The sequence below is a fragment of the Strongyloides ratti genome (assembly GCF_001040885.1).
Source record: "Strongyloides ratti genome assembly S_ratti_ED321, chromosome : 2".
In the NCBI taxonomy this organism is placed as follows: domain Eukaryota; kingdom Metazoa; phylum Nematoda; class Chromadorea; order Rhabditida; family Strongyloididae; genus Strongyloides; species Strongyloides ratti.
In genome coordinates this window covers 9,295,739-9,323,431 of record NC_037308.1, presented here as the reverse complement: position 1 = coordinate 9,323,431, position 27,693 = coordinate 9,295,739, and the positions used below count along the sequence as shown (strand labels likewise).

Here is a 27,693-nt window from a genome sequence, read left to right as displayed (position 1 = left end):
TTTACTGTAATTTCCAACAATGATTAATTTTTATACTATCAACTTTTATTCCATTACTTTACACATTTTGAACATGGTCACTCTTTCAATCTTTTTTTAATTGCACTTCTCTTATTTGGGCATGATTTTACAATTTAACAAATAAAAATATTTTTTATTGTTTAACTATGTCAATATAACAACATGTATACAAACAACATTTTTATACACTTGTTGACATAACTTCTTTAGCTTTATTTTCGAAAAATTTGGTATAGAAAAAGAAACATAAAATAAATTTATTAAAAATTATATAATAATAATATACTATCTTTTTATAACAATAACAAAACAATAAATCTAAAATCTTATTTGTGATCCTTTTTTTTGACGATACAGGGCAACGGATTTCTTGTTTCTACCTAAAAATAAAAGAAATAATAAAAATTAAATATGTGTCGAAACGTACCTCTTCTTCGTATTGCTTTGATTAACAAAATTTGTTCATCACTAAATTGGTATTTAGCAATAAAACTTTTTAGTTGTTCATAGGTAAATTCGGCTATTTGTGTGGGAGTTGCTGGAATGTTGTTATTTCGAGCCAATTCAATATCCTTGTTGTTTTTCCTTCTAGGTTGCTTCTTTTTACCTGAAAAATCTGGAGATGACGAGACACTTCTGTAAATTGAGGACTTTTCACGTGATGGTATATGGGATGGTACAGAATATGCTTGTCCTAAAACTTCTTCTTTTATATCATCAGGTTCCTCCAGTAACATTCTGTTGTTGTTGTGAGTCGGGAGATCCGGAGCAAGTAACTCGTGGCGTAAATCAGGGCCATAGCTGTCAGGATAGTTTGGATGTCTCGCCGAAGGATTATCATCCGTAGGTTCCTCTTTAATTTGAACATTCAATTGTCCCCCACTATGATCCTGGTATCGATAGTATTCAGATGAAGTAAAAATATTATCAAAGTCAGAATAAAGTCTTGAACCATCATCATGACTCTGTTGTCCCATATACTGATCCATTCCTGCAGTTGAATGGTATGAAGAATAGTAGTGTCCATTAATGTCTGGAAGAAGGTAGTCGTCATACATATCATGAGGTGAGCGAGGAAGCATCTTTTAGGAATAATTTATAAAAGTATGCAATTTCTGGAATATATAAATAATATTAAAATAAAAAATATACAATAAAAAAAGAGAGCAATCGATGGATTTACCTTAATAATGGAAAAGAAAACTATTAACGATATAGCTAAATGTTAAATATAAATGATTATATTTAACCTGCCATTGTGACAAACGAAAATTTAGTTTTCCTATAATTGGTTTGCAGATAGAAGCAATCATGTTAATGAGTCGTTTTAAGATTTACCATTTTGTTGTATTCTTGTAAGTTAGTTATTCACTAGAACTCCATTCTATTTCATTCATAGGCAATAAGAGATTACGCTGGAAGGTATTTAGACGTTTTTTATAATAAAAGATGTATCAAAGTGATCAAATTAGTGTATATGTCTTTCTTTCAATAAGAGAGTTTTGGAATCCCATTTATGTTTTTTTACGATATATAGTGTTAGTTAGAATTTGTTTGATTTGTAACACGTATAATATTTGTTTCGGTATTAAAGTGGTTTAACTTAAAGATAAAAATAACAGCTTTTATTTGGTATGAGATTGGTTTTTTAGAGAAAAAATGTTTTATGAACTGATATTTGATAAGTATGATTTAGATATTTATTATCACAAAAACATAGATTTTTTTTAATACATTTAATGAAATTAGTTGTATGATAATTTAAAAATTATTTTGTATGTCTTTGTCCTACACTTACGTAAATTTTAAAACTTTTAGTTGTTTTTGAAAAGTAATACAATGTATGAGATTAAATTTTTAAAAATTCTTTCTTTTTTTTGTTTCTGGTCATATTTTATTTATAAACTTAATCTGTAGAAAAAATCAAAATAGTATAGTTAAACATTTATTATTTGGTTAGAAGAGATCTTTTTTTCCTCTAATATTTTGCACTTAAATAAACTAAAATAATCTTAATTTTTACTTTGTTCTTTTTCAACAAAACATCAAATTAAAAAGAAATGTGATACTTTTAAATCCTATTTTTTTTTGTTTCTTAAAAAAAATGTAATCATTTTTTAAAACATTGTAAAATAATGGCTTTTAAAGTAACAATGAACATCTTTTCTTTTAATGTTTATTTAAATTAGTGATATTGGTAAAAAAAAAATATATATACCTAAATTGCACCATTGAAGGATTGAAAATAGGAGAAAAATTACTATTTTTTATACTGTATTAAAGTTAAAAGACTAAAATTTGACATGTGTATTGTATGGTTGATTAAACATCAATTGAATGTTATTATGTTGAAAAAGGCACTACAAATTTTAATAGAAATTTTGTTAAAATCTTTTACTGGTGAATGGTTACAAATTAGAGGGAACCTCTTTTCATTTATGCTTTTTTGATAAAAAAAAAGAAGAAAAGGCTGTAAATGTTTTGAAACACTAATAGCATCAAAGAAAATTTATTTTTAAATATGAAGATATATTTAACATATGTATTTATGTAATTTTTATCATAAAGTGATATATAAATATATGAGATGGATTAGGTTTATGTGTCCATTTATCATTGTAAAACAAGATGTATTTTGACGGTTTTTTTTTTTTGAAGAATAATAATCTTTTGGTTTCAAAAATATTGTACCAAAGTTATAATATAAGTATTTTTCCCTATTACTTTTCATCAACAAATCCTATCCATTTTGTAATCCCCTTTACTTAAGGATCCAATAAATAATACATGTGTTCATTTACTCTTAGAATTTCTTTTTGATATATCTTTTTACATTATAATTTAAAATTATTTATTATTTGTCAATATTACATAAATATATTTTATGGGAAAAGAAAATAATTATTAAAAAAAAAGAGATACTTTTTCTTGTAAAATTATTATTATAACTTAAATATCTCAATATTATAGAAGCATCTATAAAATATTTATTAGATATTTTATCTCTATAAACCAATGCGCGACATTTTAATTTATTTATTTGTGTAAATTAAATTTGTCAAAATTTTTCAAGATTGATAAGCAAAGAAGGAAAACCAGGATATGGAGTTACTTATGTAGTGATATTATAACAGCGCCAAAAGTTTTGGCAGCCTCTTTTCAATTGAACTGATGAAGTTTAAGATATATATGCTAATTGTTTAAAATGTCTAGTTGAATATTTCTCTTTCTATTCAATAAAATTTTTAAACATATATTTTTGATGAAATATGCTTTTGGTTAAAAATTATTAATTTTATATCTAAAAATTTTTTTTCCTACTACTTTTATTATAATTTATCTTAACTTCAGTGAAAAAAAAAAATTTTAATTACTAATAAAATAAGATTGCTAGGAATTTATTTATATTTTTATTTTGAAAAATCATAAAAAAAATTGTTATTTAGATGTTGACATAAAAGTTTTTCATTTATCAGTCAAAGTGTTTTCTGCTTATTAGTTAAAAACATTTTTCTTTTTGCAAAATTTTCTCATTATATCTTTATTATATATTGTTAAACTTATAAAAAAAAGTAAATCTTTAAAGTTTGTAATACTTAATAAATGATTGGATTACTATTATAAGTTGAACAGAATATAAATAGATTTCATTTGCCATGTCTGTTCGAGAGAGAAGAATTGAAAAAGTTAATATATATCTACTTAAAAGTTAGAACGTATTTGATAAAACTTTTTATACTTGAATGTTACAATTTTATTTCTATATTTAAATTTCTTTTTTTTTATGTACAAAATATTATTTTAATCATTGACAAAAATTTAGAATGAAAGTTTTTATTTTATTTTTATTTATTTTTTCTCTGGTAAATGGAAAGGGACATTATGCAATTTCTAAAACACAGGTAAATTTTACTCCCTTAATTTATTTTTCTTTTATTACCAATAAATTTTACATAACTTTTTTTTAGGGATATAAAATGTGGGATGTAATTTATAGAAGGGATGTTGATATACAATTTGAAGTATGGAATGACTCTGAAATGGAAGGAACATTAATTTCTATATACCATCAACCTTATGATCATCAAGAATTAGTTTTTGATTGGTATTTATCTGCAATTTCTAATGAGATGAAAGTTCGATGGTTAGTTGATGTAAAAAATGATAGTCAAGATGACACAGATGTCCCTCATATCAGAGAAGTTAAATTTCCCACTAATATGGTTACTGATGATTGGCATAAACCAATGCTATCAATAAGAGATAACAAAATGATGGTTGTTGATGATTGTAAAATTGTATGGGCAATGAAAGATTTTAATTTAATAAGTAAAAAATTAAAAGGTATTAGAATTTATATTGGGCATAATATACATAAAAGTAATAAATTTCCCGGTAAAATAAGAGAATTTTCAATTGATCATGGAACACCAATTTCATTATTATGTCCTTATCTTGATACATCTTTGTTTACTAAAAACAATGATAATGAAGATGAAATACACAATGAGGAGGAAGACAATGGCAATGATGACATTAATGATGATAATAAAATAAAGTTACTAGAAAATGAAGTTAATCATATTAGATATGTAGTTAAAGGTTTGGTAGAAAGAGTTAAAAAAGTTGAACTTCATCAAAGAGGATGTTCTGGAACTGGAGGTCATGTACTATCTTTTGGAGAAAAATACCAAGATTTGGTAAATTGTACTGAATGCCAATGTTCAACAACTGGAAATTTACAATGTGGACCTATTGGTTGTCCAAAGTTAGACTGTAAACATCCTACAATTTTAAAAGATAAATGTTGTCCTATTTGTGGAAAAGAATGTTGGTATAATGGTATAAATTACCATAATGGAGAAGTTTTTTGGCCCAAAAGTTGTGTTAAATGTGAATGTGAAGAAGGGAAAATGAATTGTCAATTTAAGTAAGTTTTAAAAATTAATATAATTCTTCCCTAAATTAATGATATTACTAAATAATATTTTTAAAAAAATATAATTAAATATATTTTTAAATAGTAATTATTATAAAAATATTAAACGTAATGTATATTTATATTTTATCAAAATATAAATTACAAAAGAAAATTATATTTAGTAAATATTTTTTTTACACTAACAAAACATGATAAATTAAATTATTTATCAAACAGTTATATTAGTAAAAACAAAAATGAATGATTAAAAATCATTAATCATCTTATTATAATGTTTTAGAAATCCAACATCCTGTCCTTTATTATCTTGTAATGAAGAGGAGCAAATAACTCCACCCAATGAATGTTGTCCTAAATGTAAAAAAGAAAATTGGTGTGAAAAAGAAAATTATATTGATATAGACTATCCATGTGATCAAAATGCTATATGTATTCATGAAGATCATGGACCTAAATGTTTATGTAAAGAGGGATTTTTTGGAAATGGAACAAAATGTTTTGATATTGATGAATGTCATATATCTGAAAGGCAAAATAATTCTTGTAATCATGGTACAGTATGTATTAATACACCAGGTTCATTTAAATGTGATTGTCTTCCTGGTTTTGTTAGAATTGATGACAAACAATGCTTAGACACAATTCACTAAAATTATTTAAAAAAGTAGAATTTAAAATACAGGAATGTTTAGTGTAATATGCATTTAAAAAAATACATATTTATATCTTTATCAATTATATTTTTTTTTTAAATATTTTTATCGTTAAAATTTAATAAAATATTTTGTCATGTCAATTATATTTATATCTATATTAAGATGATTTAGTATCTATTCTTTGTTTTGTAATTTAATTTTTCAAAACTTTTAAATAAAATACTTATGTTCAAAATTAAGATAAAAATTTGTTTACTTAGATGTTAACTTCTAACATCATTTTATATTTAGTAACATTTGTATACTTTAAAACGATTTTTTAAATATTATCAATTTTAACTTATCTTGATATATTAACTAACCATTGATCGCATATTGTACTTTTAAATCGAATTTTGTTGTTCTTTAACTTATGTCACCTGTTCATTTAATTTAAAATTCCTAAATGTATATACAATATTTTTTTGTTTTTTCCTTTATCAGAGTAATTAATTAATTTTATTGTATGAATCACTTAAATACATTCTATTTGATTAATTAATGCTAATTATACCTTTCCATTTATTATTTTTTGTCACAATAAAGTGTAAGTATAAACTGAAACAAGTATTAAATTGACATATTTCTTACCATATCACAAACGTTATTATTAATTTTTCTCATATAAAGGCATCTTAAAGACGAGTTATCAAAATAACATTTAGAAATTTATGTTTCAACTTTAATTAAAAATTGTTTTTAACTTTTTACTAGACATCTCTCGTTAAAATATATATATATATATATCTACCAAATAATATTATATATATATATTCTTATACTTTTGTTTACTTCATCTTTGTACTACACATAAAAATTACATATATTCATAACACACATATGTATCTAAGGTAAAATCAACAAATTTTAAATAGCTTTAATATTTTTAAATTCATTAGCAGAGTGATCATATATTATTTCTCTTTTTCTCAAAGTTCTTCGTTATAAGAAAATAAATATTTTTATTAATTATTTTATCTCTATACTGGTAAACTATTTATCTTTTCAATAACCTACCTTTAAGTTACACTACATTTTATTTTTTTGTTATTATTGAAAGTTCATTAAAATATAAAAGATTCCTTATTTTAACATATATGTAAACGTGATCATTTTTAATGTATCTTAAAATAATGCCACATGACTAATAATTGTATGATATATTTATATATATATATTAAATATATTTTTATTTACTTCAAGTTTTTTTTTTTATACATACAAATAATCATGACATTTCAAAGTTATATTAAGTTTCTATAATTAAATAACCTTATAGTAAATGTTGATCAAATTAAGTAGGGATAATTGTACTATTGATAAATTATTGAAAACAACTTATATAATTAAAATAATCATCTTATACATATATATATAAATGGAATATTTTATTATGTAATTTTATATACTTTTTTTTTTGCAGTAAAGAAATTAAAACACAATTATTCAAGTTTGTATAAAACTTGTAACCATCTTTTTAGTTTAAATAATTATATTGAACTTCTTAATTTTTCTTATCAAAAAAATGATAATCTATTTTTTTTTTTTGATAAAAAATTTTACCTAAGAGATTATTTTTAATTTAATTTTAATTTAATATAATAATTTTTATTTGTTCAGGGATTTTTTTTTTTTCTCCAACTTTATAATCCTTTTATCGAAAATGTTTAGAATTGTGTTTATATTCATTAACAGCCAATTTTAAATGTATCGTTTTCTATTAAAATATATATATATATATATTTACTGTAAACAAAAGACTGTGGTAAAAAAACTACAATAAAATAATCTTTTTTCTATTTATATATATATAAAAAAATTTTTTTAAATTATCTTTCCCCTACTTTAATATTATTGTTTTACTACTATCAATTTGTTTCTTATCATAAGATGAAGTTTTGGAGAAAATGTCTAATCTTTTCTTATGATAAGAATTTCAACGAATTATATAAAATATTAATCGTAAGTGAATTATTATTTTATTAACTAACTTAGTCTAATGTCTTTCAAATGGAATAATTATTTACAAAAGGAATTTTTTTATGATTAAATTAATATCATCAAAGTCAAAGTTTTTTTTTTTTTTATTATCAGTTTATTTACTTTTTTTATTATTAGTATTATTAGTCGTTTTTTTATTTTGTATTTGGCTATGTTTTTTTATATGTATATTTTTTTAAAAAAAAAAAAACCGATAATCTATTATTTTATAGAATAAAGAAATCAGTAGCGTTTAATGACGACTAACACACCTCGTAAAGATAGTCCAACTAATAAAACGGCTTTTAAATTTTGGAATTCAAAACAAGGAAAGCCTGAAATTCAGTTAAATAGATCTAAAATTTGTATTCTTGGTGATTCAGGTTTGTTAAAAAAAATTTTTTTATTATAAATTTTTTTTTTTTTAAGGAGTTGGAAAGTCAAGTTTAATATTAAGATATAATGGACAAGGATTTACTACTAAAGTAACAAATAATTTAGGTGTACCCTTTATAAAATCATATATGTAATTTTTTTTATCTTTTTTGGATATATTATCTCTTAATTATTTTTAGAAATATTTTAAATGAAAAGTGTGAATTGTTAATTTTAGATCCTTTGATTTGTAAGAATCGTGAAGAAGCCATAATAAATTATATTAATTTTATCACAAATATCATTTTTGTTTTTGATCTAACAAATAGAGAATCTTTTAAAAATCTCAATAAATGGTATCATTTAGTTGAAAAAAGAGTTACAACAACACCAAGGCTTTTTGTTATTGCAACTAAAAATGATGATATTCTTAATAGGTGTGTTACGGAAGGAGAAGGTTTAGAATGGGCAAAAAATCATGAAGCAGAATATTTTGAAGTTTCTTCTTATACAGGATCAGGAGTTATAAAATCAATTAATTCTATTGCTCATACTATTTTTACTAATGAAATTGAAAGTTTAAAATCTGCTTCTCTTTCTACCAGTCTTAAATCACAAAATTCTGATGAAGTTGGTAGTTCATATGAGCCTTTGAATAAAAAAATATCAATCAAAAAAAGGGAAACAAAGAAAAAAAGATCACTGTTATGTTGTACAATAAGCTGATTTCCAAAAGTATTAGATGTCATTTGTATATAAAATATTCATAGATGTATTTATTTAAATATAGTGAATACAAAACATAATCATGTAATATGCCTACTATTTTATTTTTATAATTATTAATAAATCCATTTTTAAAAAGTTTAAGTAAAGACTAAATTATTTTTTATTTTTTTTTTTAGATTTTACTTCTTTTGTCAAAACTTCTGTTTTTCCACTAACTTTTATTCCACTTTCTTTTAATGTATTTTTGAAGTTAGTAAATAATTCTTCATCTTGAGTAAGAAAGCCTATAGCAGATATACTTGAATAATTTAATTTTTTTGACAAATAACTTGATAAATTAGGAATACAATAAACTGGACATCGATCTTTTGATGTTAAATTTAATTTTATACCAAAAACAGTACTGATAGCTGGGTGAGTAATTATAGATGAATCAAGTAATATACATTTTAATTTATTTATATTTGCTAATTTTAACACTTGTTTTAATCCAAAAACAGCTTTAGATAACTTGAAATATATATAAAAAATAATTAAATAAATAAAATTTTATAAAAATAACTTACACGAGTCTGATATGGAACTGAATAACTTTTATTAGAATTTAATTTTTCTTCTTCTGTCTTATTTTTATTAAATATTTTATTTTTTTTAAAACCATTTTCTTCAAAATATTTTCCTATAATATCTAAAATTTCTGAATTTCTATTATATTCCTCATTCCACCAAAAATTTAAGGAAGAATTTAATGAAATTTTTATACGATTAGACTTCTTTTCTTTCCCCATTTTAACTTAAAATTATAAAATAACTTCATAATCATTAAACATTTTTCCACTTTTTGATTGAAATATTTTGTGACGAAAAAAATTGGATAGATGACCCTCCTCCAACAAGCAATTTTGGATTATTTTTAGCCTTTACAACAATATAAAACACTTTACATTCCACCGTTCATTACTAGTCCTAAAATGGTTGAAAAAAATTTTTCTGAACTTGTTCGTTTAATGTTCCAAGATTATCCTAAAACTACACCAAAAAAGCTTAAGATAATTGATGCTTATATGGTTTATATTTTATTAACAGGAATTGTTCAATTTATTTATTGTGTTTTTTTGACATCATATCCTTTTAATGCTTTTTTAGCAGGATTTATTTCAACAGTTGCTTCATTTGTTCTTGCAGGTATTTTTGTTTTTTTTTTACTTCTTTCTAATATCTTTTTTTTTCTAGCATCTCTCCGTTCTCAGGTTGATCCTTCAAATTGCGAAGAATTTAAAAATATTTCCCCAGAAAGAGCTTTTGCAGATTTTTGTCTTGCACATGTAGTTCTTCATCTTGTTGTAGCAAATGTTTTAGGTTAAATTTGCTGTTTTGAAAAAAAAAATAAGATATTAAATGTTATTTATTTATCATTTCTTTTTTTTCAAATGATTAAATTATTTTAAAATGTTAAATAAAATTATTGTTTGGTTATGTTTTTATATTATCGTCTTAACGATGTAATATTTTCTTTGTTTTATTATTAGTAAAAAAATTTTTTTAGATAAAATGTTGTATATGAAACCATTGAGATTTGTCAAGGCTGCCATAACAAAGCCACAATATTACAAAACTTATGGAGCTTATGGCGCTTCTGGTTTTATGCTTGCTGTTTACTTTTGTGACTGGAAAGCTGTTGGACAATATATCCCTCTTTGGAATGAACGTTATGTAACAAAAGAAAATTAATGATAACTGCAATTTCATAAATGTATAATGTTGAAAAGTACTTTAAATTGTATCTTTTGTAGTGATTCATTTTCTATAGGATATAAATAAACTTTTTCTATACACATATTTTCTTTAGTTAATATCAAATAAAAGTATTATTAAGACTATTATATGCGAAGTACTTTTAACCAGACACATGTAAATTTTTGATGTAATACTATAAAGTTATTTTAAAATTGGTATAAAATATTTTGACATTATTTAAATCGTGTAGTCATTAATATCAAACATCATTGTTAAATATTTTTCATTTTGTTATTGATTATCGTGTGTTTTTGCCTAACTACAAAGTGTGAATACTTTAAATTTTCTTTTTTCATAAAATTAAATATAATTTTAGATTTTAAAATGGATCCAAATATTGTTGAAAGTTTTCTTACAGAAGTTTTAGCCTTTTTTGAACAAGGCATATGTTATGATGATGATGGAGAAAAGGTAATTTGAATATAAATTATATTCTTATTAATAATTTTTTTTTTAGAATCTTGCAATTAAAATGTATAAACATGGTTTAGAGTTATTAGAAGAAGCAGAAAAAATACCAGAAACAAAAAATCATGAATTATTTGATATGATATGCGAAGCTAAAAAAAAAGTTATTTTAAGATTGAGTAATTTAGAAAAAAATTTAGATACTAATAATATAAAAAAAATTAATTATGATGATATTTCAAATGATGAAATGATTAAAGTTATTAATATTTCTGGAAGTGAAAGTTCCAAAACAAATTCAAAAGATGGAAAAAATTTAAAAGAATCAGTTGATAATGAAGCTGAAGTAATTTTTTTTATACCTGAAGGTGTACAATTATTTGTAATAGATGGAGAATCTGCATCTATTCCTACCTATCCTACATCTCTTCAAATATTAAAATTCAAGGAAAAATCTCCAAAAATAAATGAAAATATTAAAAAATTCAAGCCTGATGCTTTTATTCAAGTAGGGCCATGGGTTTATCCATTAATACCTGGGAAGACACCTGTTCTTAAAAATGAATTTAATATTTATGTTGTTCCAAACCCAACTGAAGAACAACCTACAATGTGTGTAGGTATTATGATTCCAGATACACTAGGAGAAGATGTAAAAAAAAGTTTTGAAGAAACATTGAATGCTTTTACAGAAATAAGAGTAAATGACAATGATGAAATGAAAAATATGTCTAAAGATGAAAGAAAACGATTTAGTCAAAAAATTGCAAAACTTTTTATTAAAGGTGGTGATAAAATTGCAGGTGGAATATATTCATCTACTCAGAAAGTTTCAAGTATTATACAAAAAACTGGTGAAAAACACAGAAGTAACATTCAACCAAATGATAATCCAGCTAATATTAATCCTGTTATTAAACATTCTATTTTTTATATCCATAAAGGAAGTAAAATGTTTGCTAAAGTAACAAGAGGGTTACGTAAGTTGACTTTTTTTTTTTTTGTAAAATCTAAATATTTATTATAGTTGATGCTGTTGGAGATATGGGAATGAAGATAGGAAGTGGAATTGCAAATACTATAGGTGGAAATAATCCTTCACGTATAACAACTGGAACATTTAATATCATTGGAGGTGGTGTTACCGGAGTTTCAACTGTATGGATGTCATTAGAAAATGCTAGTAAAATTCTATTTAGAAATATAGCTGATGAAACAGTCGAAAGTGTGAGATACAAATATGGAGAAGATGCAGCTACAACCACCCATAAAGCTATGTATGCTGCAGGTCACACAACAATCTCAGGTATTCAATTATGGGATTTAGGACCGAGAAGTGTTGCAGCAAGGATGGCTAGAAAAGCAGGTGTTCAGTTTGTTCACAATTTAAGTGGTGGAGATTTACACTCAGAAGTAGAAGTGCCTTTGGAAATAAAGAAAACAAAGAAAAACGAATAACAAATTTTATATATAATTATGAAAAAATTTTTTGTCTAATAAATAATTTTGTTAAATTCATTTTATAATATTATAATATGTTAAAAAGTTATGAAATGGCTGCGCCTAAAACTTGACTTACGCCTTCATCTTCACTTCTAACAACAATATTTATAAGAACAGTATTATCTTGAGGATCTAAAGCCAATCTAACTTTAGCTAGTGCTTCAAAACCACCCCTAAATACTCCTGACAATAGTAGTTGATGATTGTTCTTGCCAACAGAAATCTTGTCACTTTTATCACATACACCCATTCCTAAACAATTTTGAAGATTCTTAATAGCATCTGGTAAAGATGATATATTTTGTAGTGAATATGTTTCTTCAAATTCATTCTCTTCACCCAACTCATCCCAATTAGCAGAGAAATTTGTTTTAACAACTGGTTGTACATGATCTGGAACTCCTATTTCGATTTCTTCTAAACAGAAGGAATCATCATACCTTTCATCACTCTCCGGTTGACCAGTTGTTGGATCAACATCAGCAACTTGGAACGTAAGAATAGCTGAAAAACTTCCTGTTATAGCACCACTTTCAGGTAAAGACAAAACAGTATATGTAGTTCCAGGTTCATTATAAGGTAATTTAGCTAGTGGTAAACGATGTTCAACAGTCCATCCCTCATCATCTAATGGTTCAATTTCTACAGAAACGTTTTCTAGTAACTGATCATTTAACGTATTCTTACAATCGAATTGGAAAACAATATGATCTGCAAATGTATGTTTGACCAATGTTACTGTATATTCAGCCACAGATTCCGTAAGTTCAATAGATTGTGATGACCGGAATAAGGGACCAAGGTTAGAAAGTTGTGGTATAGTTGAAAGTTGTTCCATAAACATTTCTTGTCTACTGACTTTTGGTTTCTCTTCTTTAGCAGAAACATCTTCCATAGCAAGAGATGGTCTCCTACGTTCTTCAACTGTAATGGGTTTCTCTGACAATGGAACACTTTTCATATCAAATGGAGATGAAAAATCACCACATGCAATGTAATTTTGAAGAGCATGTTCCAAACCAATAACAGAAACTTGAAGAACATTGAGAATGTAAGTTGTAAGATTAGCTGAATCACCTAATTCCAAAATTGAAATGTAAAATGTAGCACGATCTCTAACTTCATCGTCGGTATCAAGAAGACATCTCCTCAACAAAACAATAATTGAATCACGAAGATCTTCACATTGTGCACCAAATTTGGCAAGTGCTGTTACCGCAGCAGCACGAACTTGAGTTGCTTCAAGAATCATACGATTATAGATATAACGAATATATCTTCTTGGACTTTTAAGTTTTGGACATTCACATCCTAGAACATGAAGAACTTTTGTGGCAAGTTGTGTGTGTTCACAATCTTCAATAAATTCACACAAATGAGCAAGACCAATTTCTTTGGCTTCACTATTCTCTTCAATTATAGCAATTATTGTATCAACGATTGCTTTTTTATAAGCAAAACCTCCTTCACTTCTAAGCATTGGAGTTAAAAATTGCATCATTACTACATGTTTTCTTGGATATCTAACACACAAACTTCTAATAGCTTCAATGACAACAATTTTAAATTCATCACTAATTTCAGAGACAAATGATGATATTTGTTTCATAAGTCTGTCAACAGAAGTTTCTGCTCCAGTTTTCAAAAGAGTTGTTATAGCTAATGTAGCAATGCTTCTATTTGAGTCAGTAATTAGTTGCTCAAGATCAACATTACATGTAGATACAACCTCTGGATGGTCAGTTGATAATTTGTTTAAAGTTCTAACAGCAGCAAATCTAAATGTTGGTTTTGGAGAAGAGCACATGAGTTGGAGAACAGAAATAGCAGAAGAAAGTTGTGAAGAATCTGTATTTTCCATATTGGCAATTGCAGTAGCTGCTTCAAAAATAACAATTTCACATTTATGATGTAAACATGAAACAATAAATTTGTGCATTGGTGAATCAGGTGTTGCTTCTTCAACAACAATAAGTTGAGAAGCTATTCTTATAAGATAACATAAAGCAAGTGGAGATTTCATTCCACTTTTTCCATATTTTTGGATCATTTTTGTGATTGCAATTCTATCACCACTTCTTATATGGTATAATAAAGCCAAAGCGTGATATTGGACCATATGGTTATCAGAAGCAACAACTTCCTGAATTTCATTTGACCATCTTTTGACAACATCTGGTGATTTTTTTAATAAATGAAGTGACGATACAAGTGCAGCAGAAGAAACTGCAGGTGTTCTATCAACAATAGCTTGTTTCATATATCTTTCAATAGCTTGAAGCATACCAGAATCAGTAATTTTACATAATGCTCTTATGGCAGCAGCACGATACATATCAACTTTTCCTGTCATATCTTTTGTAAGAGAAGAAGTTACAATAATAACATCATCAGCTACTGAAGATAGATCTTTTACTGCAAGATAAACTAATCTTCTGAGACTTGTATCTTTTGATTGCCAAAGTTTAGTAATGGCAAAAAAGATATCTGTAGCTTCTGTTTTACCAACAGTTTCTCCATTCATTAATAAATAAAGTAACTTGGATAAAATAAGGGTACATTTTCTTGCATTTATAGGAGTCTCATTAAAAGCACGACCCTAAAGTATTTGGAAAAAAAAATAACTGTTAAGTAGTATAAAATTTACCTCTTGAAGAACGGCGGCTTTATCAAGGTGTGCATAAGGATTACCTGATCCTGATTCATCGTCTTTTTTATCTTTACGCATTTTTCAACAACTACAAGTATGAAAATATTTTATAATCTTCAAATTTATAATTACAATAACGACGTGGCAGAAAGTTGTCTCGCTCGGAAAATAACTGACAATTTACCAATTGTTGACAAATCTTTAATAACAAAGTAAACGCAGGAAATTATATCGTCAAAGTAATTATTTGATAAATGACGATAAAATTTTTCACCATTCTTAGAAGAAATCTGATTTTAACCTTTTTTGTAATAGGAAAAATTTCATGTTATAATTACTATGATGTAGGAGAAGCAATTAAGATATTTTAAAAATAATTATCTATAGTTGTTTCTATTTATTTTTAATTAATATGTAAATTTTCTACATTTTGAGGATAAAAGTAAACAAAACATTTTAAAATGAAAAAAACTGTATTTAGAATAGTTTTTAACAAATTATTTAAAAAAAATTTAATATTTTACTAGGATTCTTTTGTTAGAACAACAAAGGAATGTACTCTTTGCAACTTTTAATTTATTCAAAAACAGTACTGAGATAATGTTTACCATTGTTTAATTAATTTACGAACATTCTGCTGACTCAATTTACAATTACATTAATTATAAAATAAATTTAACAAAAAATGAATATTATCTAAATAAGTAATTAGAAAATAACATGTAAAAGTTCAAAAGATAGTTTGGGTAAATTTCAATGTACATTTATTATTCTGATGAGAACTTTAAATAATACCAAACAATCAAATATTGTTTCTACAGTTAAGGAATAAAGAAAAGAGATAAAAAAATAAGCAATGTAAAAATTTTAAACAATGACTTTCATTTGTATGACAAATTTAAAGTTTTATAAATTTGGTATAAAATGTTTTTAATAGTAATTATATGGTGTATAAGATATTATTATTTGAATTTTATTATATTATTATTGCATGTTTCGGTTACTTATATTTCAAAAGAAAAGAAATAAAATTACTTGTGAAGTTCAATGTAGATAATAAGGAATTTTCCATCTATTTAAAAAAAATTGTAGTAGTGTTGGATTTGCGCGCTGAAATTGTTCCGTTGATAAGTATCACTATAGTTGTTTAGTAATTATTTAAATATTCATGGTATTTTAAGTTTAGTTACTCATTATATTTTTGATTACCAATAAAGAGGTTTATATTTTAACACGATTGTAGTTTGTATTTTGCCAACTGTTTCAAGTTTTGGCGGTAACATTACTTTTGTGATATTGATTAAACTCTAAAATTAGATTTTTTTAAAAATATTATTTATAAATTATTTATAGAAGTATGGCTACCAGTGAGAAATTAATTGTTTCTTGCCGAATCCGGCCGTCTTTAATAAATTCAGGAAATGATAATCAATCTATTGCTGTAGATTCTTTAAATAATACGGTTTCAATATATGATAGTGATAGTGAGCACACAAAATATACATTTGACAATGTATTTGATAGAAATTCTACCCAGGTATGATATTAAAACTATTATTGTATAGTATTTCTAGGTTGAAATTTTTGAAAAACTTGGAAAAAGAATTGTTGATGGATGTATAACAGGTGTTAATGGAACTATATTCGTTTATGGACAAACTGGTTCAGGTAAAACATGGACGATGTTAGGACCAATTGATGGGAAAGAAAATAATATTGAAAATCAAGGGTTGATTCAAAGATCTATTAATTATCTTTTATTAAAATTGGAAAAAATTAAGACATCTCGTTGTTCTGTATCTTTTGCAATCAATGCTCAATGTATTCAACTTTACAAAGAAACTTTATATGATCTCCAAACTCCACATTTACAGAAAATAACATTGAAAACACGACCTCAAGGAATTGTTGTTGAAGGTGCTACTAATACATTTATCAATACTTCATCTGATTTACAAAAAATGTTGAAAGAGGCATGGACAAATAGAATTGTTTCAGAGACATCTATTAATGCTGAGTCATCTAGATCTCATGCTATTTTTACGTTTGATATTGAAATTAAAGAGACGATTGAAGATGCAGTTTATGTACGTAAATCTTGTTTAAATTTGGTTGATTTAGCAGGTTCGGAACGTATAAATATGTCAAGTATTGATACAGAACGTATTCCTGAAACAGCTGCTATTAACAAGTCACTTCTTCAATTAGGTCGTGTCATTCGGTCCTTATCAACTTCGAATAACTCGTATGTTGCATATAGGGATTCTCTTCTAACTCAACTTCTTCGAGATTCATTAGGTGGAAATGCCAGGACAGCAGTAATTGTCAATTGTCATCCAGATCGAAGATTCAAAGAAGAGTCTATATCTACATTAAATTTTGCAATGAATTGTATGAAAGTTATAAATAAAGCAAGAGTAAATGAAGATTTACGTGCTAAAAATGTTGATGTTTATAAAAATCTTTTATCTAAATCAAAGGAAGAATTATATTTATTAACTAAAGAGTTTGAAAAACTTCAAGAGAAGAAAGACATTTCAAATAAAGAATTTGATGCTATTCGTGCAGAGAACAATAGTCTTGAAAAACAACTATTAAAAAAAAATGAAGATCTAGAGAAATTACATGGGCAGTTTGTTAAACTTGAAGAGGAACATGCTAAAGATGTAATGGAATACAAAATTAGTATTACTGATTTAAAAACTCAACTGTCTGAATTGATAAACATCAGTAGAAGTAGACAACCATCAGACAGCAAGAAGAATCGTAGAAGAGCCATACATGTTCCAACAAATTTGAACAAACTTGTTGAAGAAACTAAATTAAATATTGACAAAGATCAAGAACAAATGAACTTAACATTTGCTTCTTCTGCTCAACAATCTTCTGAAATTGAAATGTTAAAAGTGGAGAAACTTCGTCTTGAAGTAGAGATAAACAATTTATCGAATACAATAAGAAATAAAGAATCAATTATTGAAAAATATGAGAATTTGGAAAATGAAAAAATTCAACAATATATGAGTAAGGTTATTGACCTTGAGATGGTAATAGATGAATTGAGGGAAAAACTTCATAGTTCGGAAGTTAGAGAATCTAGAAATGAAGTTGAAATTGAAAGTTTGAGAAAAATTGTCGATGATAATTCAGTGACATTAAAGGAATCTCTTGAAAATGTTGAGTTACTCCAGAGTAAACTTTTAACAGCAGAACAAAATTGTGATGACCTTAAACAGCAAATAGCAGCTAAAGATATAGAATTAGAAAATGCACTTTATGAAATTGATAATCTTAAGCTGTTTAATAAAAAAGAGTTAAAGGAAAAACTTGAAGAACAAAAAGCCAAACTTTGTGAGGAATTTAATAACGATGATGTTATTGAAGAAGTTAAAAAAAATTATGCTATAATTACTGAAGAGTTGAAAAGTAAAGTAGCTGAAAGTGATAAAATAAATGCTGATTTAAGAAATGCTCTATCACAGGTAACACAACAATTGAATGAACAAAATGTTACCAATAAAAATTTAATTGAAAAAGAAAATATATTACTTAAACAGGAGATAGAAGCAGTTACAACTCAAAACGATGAACTTTTTGTGAAGATAAAAGAGTTAGAAGATTTAAATAAACTTGAAACTAACAAAATGGCTAAACAATATGAAGAAATCAACCAAGCATTATTAAAGACTAAGAAAGAAAAAGAAAGTTTAGAAATGCAGATAAGATCTATGGTTGAATCTGTACTTAATCAATGTTTCTCACCGAATGATTTTAGGATGTCTGTTTTATCTTCATTTAATTCATCTTCTTCTATTTATGATGCTGTTGTATCTAAAGTTAAAGAAATGAAAGATCAATTATTAAATGATAAGTGTCAAAGAGAATTTACTGAAGAGATTCTTAAACGAGCACAAGAAGAAAGAGATGAATGGGAGGAGAAATATTTGAAACTAGAAGATGAGTTTAAAAAGTTAAATGAAAAAGAGGATATTTCTGAAGAAATTAAATTTACTAGCCCAGTAAAAAAAGTTGGTACAAAAAAATCAGAACCTCGTAAAAAAGTATTAAAAGAACAGGAACAACCAAGTATTACGGAGTCAGTTAGAAGATCAACAAGAAAAAAGAAAACTACATGCTAATATATTCTCTTTAATAATATGTCTTTAGTTGTATATATGTTACTATATATAATATAATCATTTAAAAATCAAATTTTATTTGTTTATCATATTATTAAATTAAAAAACATCAAAGAAAAATTTTAAAAACATGATGATTATTTTTGTTACTTTTGTTTGTTTGATAAAAATAATTTTTTCGTTGATGTATGGGAAGGAAGTAAATTTGTCAGATCCACACGTTCGTCATTTTACTACAGCTTTTTTTAGAGTAAATGGAACAACATCAACTTTTATTTGCCAGGGACATATTGTTAACACAACTTTTATTATTACTACTGCTAGATGTGGAAAAAAATTGTTAAGACCACATAAAGATGGAGGTGCTATATATATTACTGAGTATGGAAATGATTTATCTATAATTGGTAAACCAGAAAGATTATTAGCTTTTAATAATCAAATTAAAAAAATTATTTTTAATCCAATGACATATGATTTAGTAAGTTATTTAATAAAAATATTTTTTACTTTTTATTATCAGGATACAATAAATGATATTGCTTTTGTAATAATAACAAAAGATATAGTTTATTGTCAAAATATGAATACTTATCATCCAATATTAGTTATGACATCAGATCATTTTAAACAAATGAGTAGAGATTATTATCTTTTAGGACATGATGAATTTCAGAGAGAATCTAAATGTTTTATACGATCTTGGGGAAGAGATGAAACAAATAAATTTAATATGAAATTACGTGAAATTCCAGTTCGATTGTTAGAAACAACAGAACATTATATATTACTAGAATCAGAAATAACTGAAAATGATGGTTTTGTTTGTTGGGGTGATATTGGTGCTGCAGTTTATTGTGAAATTGAAGAAGCTCTTTACATATATGGAATTGTTTCATTTTCTGATGACATTCTTAAAAGATCTACAAAAGATTGCAAAAAATTAAAAACATCAAAAATTCCTTTTTTACATAGTAAACATAATAGAAATTTTATTGATAGTCTGTTTTTCAATCATACTTTAGAACTTGATTTAGTTTTTGGAGATTGTGACACTAGCTATAGATCAAGATTTAAAAAACATAAAACAAAATTTAATAGAAAGATTAAAAAAAATAGACTTTTTTGAATTATTTTTGTATGATAACAATGACATAACTGAAATATTTATACTTCATTATATAACAGCCAATATTAATTATTTACAACAAACTAATAAATAAAGTCTTCATCAGAGTTAATACAGTTTAAACTTATTTGTGAGTTTATTGGCAAAAATAATACAATTAACATTATACAAAAAAGTGTTATTATCAAACTTAAAGGTTACTAACAAATATAAAGATAAAGACCATAAATGTCAATAACTAAAATAATTTACTTCAAAAAGCTTTTGATTACAAGTAAGGTGTTAACAAAAAATATTAGTTCATTTGATTTTCAATCGTTGTTGTACTTGGTTCATTTGACGTTTCCATTGGCTGATCCTTTGATATTTCATTTATAGGGGCATTTTCTATATTAGCATATGAAATATCTGTTCCAGGGACCTCACCTTCTTTTTCAGTATCATATAATTCTGCCGGATTTTCTACTATTTTGTCAGTTATATGATTGGGTAAACGTGTATCCGTGTCCATCATATCCTCAGTGGAATCTTCATCATATTTTAAATATGAAGATGGTTTTTCATGAAATTGAACAGATGGAGCAACGTCTACATGACGTAAATTCTCAAAAATTTGTAAAGAAGTTTTTTGTAAGTATTCCCTAGTATTATTGTTTGGAACATTACTTGGAGAAATATGTAATTTAAAATCGGGTCCAAAATATTCAAAATAATCATTATATGGGAGATCATTTGAAAGTTCGGTATCTAGAGCAACACCTGTTTCATATGTCCAGCACCTTGAAACATTTCTAACAGTATAACCACCACCACCTAACATCATTAAAGGAATCCCTTGTTTTTTCATAAATTCAACACATTTTCCATGACCCTTAAGTGTAAGATTAAAACATCCGAGTCGATCACCAGTTAAAGAGTCAGCTCCAAGTTGAAGTACAATAGCTTCTGGACGAAATTGTTGGAGGACACGTTCCATAACAGGAACAAAAATAGCTTCATAGGTTAAATCATCAATACCGTCTCTTAAGGGGAAATTAACATCATAATTTAAACCCTCACCAGCACCAATGTCACTTAAATCTCCTGTTCCTGGGAAAAAATCACCATACTTGTGAAAAGAAACAGTCATAACGCGGTTAGAAGTGAGGAAAGCTTCAGCAATACCATCACCATGGTGAAGATCACAATCTACATAAAGAACTCGTTGATATTCATTAAGAAGTTCTAGTATACCAATAACAATATCATTAGTATAACAAAAACCAGATGCTTCAGATTTTTTTGCATGATGAAGACCTCCCATCCAATTAATAGCAATATCACATTGTCTTTCGGTTAATTTTTTTGCTGCAGCAATAGATCCTCCACAAGAAATAGTACAAAATTCAAATAATCCATCAAAAACAGGACAATCTTCACCAACATTAAATAAACTCATTTGCTTTTCAAAATTAGACATATTATCAGGTCTTATTGTATTAAGAAAAGTTAAATAATCATCAGAATGAAATTTAGCCATTTCTTCAAATGTAGCAACAATAGGTCTATATATTTCCATCTTCCTGTATAAACCATAATTAAGACAAAGATTATGTGTCATACGAACGCGTTGTGGTTTCATTGGATGCCCTTGTCCATAATAAAAATTTCCAACATCACCTTAAATTAAAAAAAAAAATTATATAATTAATATATAAGAAACTTACTATCATAATAATATGCAACACGTTTTGGCTGTCCAGAAGTCATGTCTACAATGCCAATGAAAATATGTTTATCAAAATGATGCAAATAAACTAGTCACTATTCCAATGTACTTATATTTGTCAACTTAGGATGAAAAGCGTCTCCTTGTTGGTTGAAATTAATAATTAGATAGGAAGAGTTTGTATTTATGAGACTATAGTAGATATTCATCATATCTTATAATAACTTTTTCGACTTTATAGGGCGGAGTGGATTTTTTTTGTACTGACCTGAAGTATCATTTTTTGAGATAAATCAATATCTAGTAAATAAGGTAAAAAATAATAATGCCAAAATAAAGGCATGGGAAATTATTTAAATAATTAATCACTACATATATATTTTTAATTATTAATAATTTTATTTTAGAATAAAATTAGTTTAAATTAGAAAAAATAATTGTTAATTTATAATTTTGTTGTTAAATTTAATAATATTTGTTTTATGTTATTATTATAATTTACCTTAATAATAAAAAAAAAATTTGCTTAGAAACCTGATATTATTATTCTTCATCAAGATAAAAGATACATTTTAAATATAAAATAAAATTCAAGAAGATAAAATATGTCAAAATTAATTTAATAAAAATCGTATTTTAGGCACCAAAAGTTTAAAAAAAATAGACATTTAATGGTTGAGTTTTTACTTCACAATTTAAATTTTATTTTTTTCTATAAATATTTTTTAATCATCATATCTTTCTCATTTTAAATGCTTTCATTATACTTATCTTAAATATCAAAAAAAAAAAATTCAAACTGCACTTTCATAAATTCATTTACAATTCAATTGATGTTAGATTTTTATCTTTGAATGTAAAAAAAATAAAATAATTAAAAATACTTTTTTTTTCCCCATAATATTATTAATCATTGAGCATATTTAACTGAAATTAATTGTCAAAATTTATGTAAACATGAAATTAACATGTTTATGATTAATGATAGAGAATAACTTTTAGTATAAGTTATTTGAATGTTTCAATTATTTAATGACATTTGAATAAATACTTAGTTACATCAAAATGAGCTTAAAGAGATGACAAGTAAAAAGTATTTTTTTATTACAGTTATTAGAAATAGTTTAAAATTTAGTAATTATGATGAAATATTTTCTTGTTGAATCAAAAGTTAAACATTTTAAAATTTATTTTATAAAATATAGTAATATATAAACAAAAGTGTTCATAAAAAATTGTGATATAATAACATACACTTCAATATTAAATGAAGTAAAATTTCTATAAAAAAGTTTAATTGATTATCTACTTAAAATAAAAAAAATATAAATAAATAATAGTATTACGGAGATATAAAGATAACACATAAATTTAAAATAAATTACTCATACTTCATTTTTTTTTCTTCATTTATATATCTTTTTAAGACAAAGAAGTTCAATACTCTTTGTACCTTATATCTTTTAACATGCTCTATATTTTATTAAATTTCTTTACTATGATATAATTCTATAAAAAGCAATAAAAAAAAATTTGACTTATTGAATTGAAATTAAATTAAGGCAAACAAGATAAAAAAAATTTTTTTTTTGAAATTTAGTTAATATCATTGAAATATAGGTTATTTATTAAAAATTAAAAAACATTTTTTAAAATTATTTCTAAACCAATTGATAATAATAAATATTTTATTGGTTAAAATTTGTTGTAGCAGGTTAATAATTTTATTAAAATTGTAGTGTAAAACTGATTAACTGTTATTTATAAACATAACTTTGGTGCAAAATATTTTTAGCAAAAAAATGAAAATTTTAAAATAAAAAATTAATTAAATATTAAAAATATGATATACTTAATAATTCTATAAAAATTTTTTCTTTTTTTTCAGTTTTGATTAATTATTAATTGGAATAGACTAATTAATATACTAGACTATTAAACTTTTTATTCAAGAACTAACTGTCATTTTTAATACATAATATCACACTCATATAATAATATTTTTTTACTATTCATATATATATCTTTCATGAAACGAGATAATTTTTATTATCCCCTCGGTTTGGTACACCAATTCAGTTATTATTTCAAAAAGTCATGTCATAAACGAAATATTGTCAAAATATATTATTTTTGTCGTTTAATTTCAATATTATTTAATACATATTTGCTTCATTTAAATAAAATTATTTATTTTCAGGCATTTATAACATGCTTATGGTCAAGAAATGAAAAAAAAAAAATTTTTAGATGAAGTTATTTTAGTATTACATCATATAATTTAACTATTAGAATATACAACAATTAAAATAAGTAAAATTATATACTATTATTTAAAAAATTAAATAAATAGTTATTTATTTTCATTATAATAGTTTTTTTTATTATATACTTTTAGAAAAAGAAACATTTCAATTAAAATTAATTGAATAGTAGCTATAAATATATAACTCATAAAGTACTTTTCTTTATTTATAACTTTATTAATATATTAAAAAAAAAATATAAAAATTGCCTTTTATAACTCTAGTAAAAAGTATAGGTTTATATTTTTTACTAAAAAGTTTTAGTAATATCTATGATAAAAATCGAATATTATAAAACATTTTTTTTGCTATTTTTATGAAAAAAACAATTTAAAATTTAATAATAGTAGAAGCATTAAGTTTTTACCATATAACTAACTTTAAAAAAATCTAAATTAATGAAAAAAGTACATAAATTGTAAAAAAAAATACCAGTTAATAATTTGTTATTGTTTTTTTTTAATTTCATTAAAAATATGTACTTAAAAAAGTAATTATTTTTAGTATTTTATTCTTATATTTTTTTAAATTGATCATCTTTTATAATTAAAAAGTTTCTATTTTAAAATAAGTTTAAATATATTTTATCATTTTAAGTATAAGGAAATATTATCTAAAACATCTATTCTATTTGTTTAATACATATATATTTTTTTTGTGCAAGAATTAAATATATTTTTTTATTATTATATTATTGCAATTTTATCTAAAATAATTATCTTGATAAAAAAAATTTTTTTTAAAAAATGACAATCATTTAAACATTTTTTAATTTATATTTTCATTTTTATAAATGTACGAGAGATGCCTCCACAACAATTAAAACAATAAAAATATGGATTAGATTGTTGTTGCAATTTTTATTGTAATTATACTATCTTTCTTTTTTATTTCATCCATTTTTTTGGTTCTACTAAAATATTTAAATTGTAAGAAAAAAAAATTTAAAATAATTAGTATAAATACAATAACAAAAAATTATATTTCATATTATATAAAATATTTAATAAGAAAAATAATAATTTTTATCTATTATTTATAAATGTATGTGTTGTAATTGTTTAAAAAAAAAAGATATAAAAATAAATTGATAAGAAATTTTATATTTTTATCATTATGAAAAATTGCATTTCTCCAAGAAATTTTGCTATTCCTAATATTGAATTAAATGTTGCAATTTAATACAAGATAACTTTATATTATATTTTATAAAAATGTCATGGTGGTTAATAATAAAATTTTATTCTTGAGACATCATTAATTTATTTAATTTTTTATTCTTGATTAGGCTTATTCTTTTTAATTCATGTTTATTTAAAAATAAGTAAACAATAAATTGCCATGTGATGACATTTATAAAGAATAAGAATTTTAGATATTATATATATATAAGATATTTTATTTAAATATATATATATTATATCTATATATATATAATATATATATAATATTTTTAGTTGGCTTTAATTTTTAATAAATATACCTAAATGACTAATGAATGTAATAATATTATGGATAAATTTTTTAATGACAAATTTACCACCTAAAGTAAGAAATATATAATGATATCATTATCTTTTATAATTTAAATGCTCATATGTTAATTAAAAAATATTTCAAAAATAATTTTCATCCTTCTATTTTTATTCTTTTTTAACTAAAACTAAAACAAAAATTTTATGGTTTTTAATAAATATACTTTATAAAAAAGAATAGGCCCATGTTTCTAGTCATCACTCTCCCTTTCAACTATTCGATGGATAGAGGAAGAAAAATTTAAATAGAGAATTTTATTTTAATTCTATTTTACTTAAAAGATAGACTTTCTAACTGATGAAAATTGAAAAGAAAATATATTAACAGTTTTTAGAAGATATATTATATATTATTGTACTAAAAGTACTATTAATAATATGATCGATTATTTTTTTTTTTTGATTTTCTTAATATTTTATATAAAATAATTTTTTTTATTTAAAAATTTTTATTTTAATTATTTTTATTGCCATAAAGTAATATTATTTTATAAAAATAATATTTATTTATAATATCATGTACTATATTTGTTTTATAAATATCTTTTTATCCATAATAATAATATCAGTTTAAGTATATCTATAACTCTTGTTTTTGTACCTTTTTTTTTTAGTTTTTAACATTTTATTAAATGTCTCTTTATAGTTGCTATACATATATGTTATATATATATATATGTATGCTTAAAAATACATGGATATATGTTATCAGTATTTTATAATATAAACTATTAACTTTAGAAAAATGGTCACATTTTTGAAGATATCTTTAAAAAGTTTTATAAAAATAAGTTACACTGTTATTCTTTATGTTTGTTTTTTTTTTTTATTTTTTAAACTTTCATTTAATATATATTATCTTTTAAATGATAAAAATATATATATATATTTTTTAATTTTAATATATAAAAATATATCTTATTAAAAATTTTTAGATCTATCTTTAATATTTTTAATTATTGTCGGAATTAAAAAAATATTTTTCTTATTTAACATTTAAAAACATTTTTTTTATATTTATAAATTAATATTTTAGCACTTGAAAACATATCAAGTATGTCTGATTATGATTATTTAATAAAATTTCTTGCATTAGGAGATTCAGGTGTCGGGAAGACGTCTTTCCTTCATCGGTACACAGATAATACATTTACAGGACAATTTATTTCAACTGTTGGAATTGATTTTAAGGAAAAAAAAGTTGTCTATAAATCTGCACGTGGAGGTTTTAATACCAGAGGACAACGTGTTCTTTTACAATTATGGGATACAGCAGGACAGGAAAGATTTAGATCTCTTACAACAGCCTTCTTCCGTGATGCTATGGGATTTATTTTAATTTTTGATATTACAAATGAACAAAGTTTTTTAAATATTAGAGATTGGCTTTCACAATTAAAAATTCATGCATATTGTGAAACTCCTGATATTATTTTATGTGGAAATAAGGCTGATTTAGAGAATAGGAGACAAGTTTCAACTGCTAGAGCCAAACAATTGGCGGACCAGTTAAAGTAAGTTTACTTTTTAGTTTATATACTTATTATTTACCTAAAGTCTTCCATACTTTGAAACATCATCTTCCATGGCAACAAATGTTGACAAAGCAGTAGAATGTTTATTGGATATGGTTATGCATCGTATTCAGGCTACAGCTGATGGTGAATTTTTACCAACTGAATATGTAGGTGGTAATGGTAGGATAACAATAGATGAATCTTCAGCTCCAGGTTTAAATAATTATTGTGCTAATTGCTGAAATTTTAAAAATTTTAT

At 24.1% G+C, this 27,693-nt stretch overlaps 11 protein-coding genes across 11 annotated transcripts; 7 read left to right on the top strand and 4 right to left on the bottom strand.

The window, feature by feature from the left end:
* Window positions 1–339: 339 nt before the first annotated feature.
* On the bottom strand, window positions 340–1,103 carry SRAE_2000296700 (Transcription factor, Skn-1-like, DNA-binding domain-containing protein; the record flags this gene model as incomplete). Its single annotated transcript, XM_024654104.1, has 2 exons — window positions 340–401; window positions 449–1,103. The coding sequence occupies 2 exons, from the start codon at window positions 1,101–1,103 to the stop codon at window positions 340–342; spliced, it is 717 nt and encodes a 238-aa protein (XP_024507509.1).
* Window positions 1,104–3,845: 2,742 nt separating this feature from the next.
* Window positions 3,846–5,613, top strand: SRAE_2000296600 (Epidermal growth factor-like domain and von Willebrand factor, type C domain and EGF-like calcium-binding domain and Green fluorescent protein-like domain-containing protein; the record flags this gene model as incomplete). The annotated part of the gene is made up of 3 exons (XM_024654103.1): window positions 3,846–3,923; window positions 3,990–4,951; window positions 5,244–5,613. 3 exons carry the CDS (start codon window positions 3,846–3,848, stop codon window positions 5,611–5,613), a joined length of 1,410 nt encoding a protein of 469 aa, XP_024507508.1.
* Window positions 5,614–7,894: 2,281 nt separating this feature from the next.
* Window positions 7,895–8,739, top strand: SRAE_2000296500 (Ras-related protein Rab-18; the record flags this gene model as incomplete). Its single annotated transcript, XM_024654102.1, has 3 exons — window positions 7,895–8,021; window positions 8,068–8,164; window positions 8,214–8,739. 3 exons carry the CDS (start codon window positions 7,895–7,897, stop codon window positions 8,737–8,739), a joined length of 750 nt encoding a protein of 249 aa, XP_024507507.1.
* A 156-nt stretch (window positions 8,740–8,895) lies between these two features.
* SRAE_2000296400 (Hypothetical protein) lies at window positions 8,896–9,530 on the bottom strand (the record flags this gene model as incomplete). Its single annotated transcript, XM_024654101.1, has 2 exons — window positions 8,896–9,252; window positions 9,309–9,530. 2 exons carry the CDS (start codon window positions 9,528–9,530, stop codon window positions 8,896–8,898), a joined length of 579 nt encoding a protein of 192 aa, XP_024507506.1.
* A 183-nt stretch (window positions 9,531–9,713) lies between these two features.
* SRAE_2000296300 (Dolichyl-diphosphooligosaccharide--protein glycosyltransferase subunit DAD1) lies at window positions 9,714–10,106 on the top strand (the record flags this gene model as incomplete). The annotated part of the gene is made up of 2 exons (XM_024654100.1): window positions 9,714–9,927; window positions 9,976–10,106. 2 exons carry the CDS (start codon window positions 9,714–9,716, stop codon window positions 10,104–10,106), a joined length of 345 nt encoding a protein of 114 aa, XP_024507505.1.
* A 196-nt stretch (window positions 10,107–10,302) lies between these two features.
* SRAE_2000296200 (Spartin) lies at window positions 10,303–12,405 on the top strand (the record flags this gene model as incomplete). The annotated part of the gene is made up of 4 exons (XM_024654099.1): window positions 10,303–10,450; window positions 10,856–10,950; window positions 10,997–11,927; window positions 11,975–12,405. 4 exons carry the CDS (start codon window positions 10,303–10,305, stop codon window positions 12,403–12,405), a joined length of 1,605 nt encoding a protein of 534 aa, XP_024507504.1.
* An 88-nt stretch (window positions 12,406–12,493) lies between these two features.
* On the bottom strand, window positions 12,494–15,178 carry SRAE_2000296100 (Coatomer subunit gamma-1; the record flags this gene model as incomplete). Its single annotated transcript, XM_024654098.1, has 2 exons — window positions 12,494–15,049; window positions 15,098–15,178. 2 exons carry the CDS (start codon window positions 15,176–15,178, stop codon window positions 12,494–12,496), a joined length of 2,637 nt encoding a protein of 878 aa, XP_024507503.1.
* A 1,279-nt stretch (window positions 15,179–16,457) lies between these two features.
* On the top strand, window positions 16,458–19,239 carry SRAE_2000296000 (Kinesin-like protein KIF15; the record flags this gene model as incomplete). Its single annotated transcript, XM_024654097.1, has 2 exons — window positions 16,458–16,637; window positions 16,675–19,239. 2 exons carry the CDS (start codon window positions 16,458–16,460, stop codon window positions 19,237–19,239), a joined length of 2,745 nt encoding a protein of 914 aa, XP_024507502.1.
* A 188-nt stretch (window positions 19,240–19,427) lies between these two features.
* SRAE_2000295900 (Peptidase S1 domain and Trypsin-like cysteine/serine peptidase domain-containing protein) lies at window positions 19,428–20,368 on the top strand (the record flags this gene model as incomplete). The annotated part of the gene is made up of 3 exons (XM_024654095.1): window positions 19,428–19,438; window positions 19,489–19,720; window positions 19,763–20,368. The coding sequence occupies 3 exons, from the start codon at window positions 19,428–19,430 to the stop codon at window positions 20,366–20,368; spliced, it is 849 nt and encodes a 282-aa protein (XP_024507501.1).
* A 295-nt stretch (window positions 20,369–20,663) lies between these two features.
* SRAE_2000295800 (Histone deacetylase 2) lies at window positions 20,664–22,117 on the bottom strand (the record flags this gene model as incomplete). Its single annotated transcript, XM_024654094.1, has 2 exons — window positions 20,664–22,027; window positions 22,075–22,117. 2 exons carry the CDS (start codon window positions 22,115–22,117, stop codon window positions 20,664–20,666), a joined length of 1,407 nt encoding a protein of 468 aa, XP_024507500.1.
* Window positions 22,118–25,869: 3,752 nt separating this feature from the next.
* SRAE_2000295700 (EG:80H7.4 protein) lies at window positions 25,870–27,676 on the top strand (the record flags this gene model as incomplete). The annotated part of the gene is made up of 3 exons (XM_024654093.1): window positions 25,870–25,882; window positions 26,954–27,431; window positions 27,475–27,676. The coding sequence occupies 3 exons, from the start codon at window positions 25,870–25,872 to the stop codon at window positions 27,674–27,676; spliced, it is 693 nt and encodes a 230-aa protein (XP_024507499.1).
* Between the last annotated feature and the right edge of the window lie 17 nt (window positions 27,677–27,693).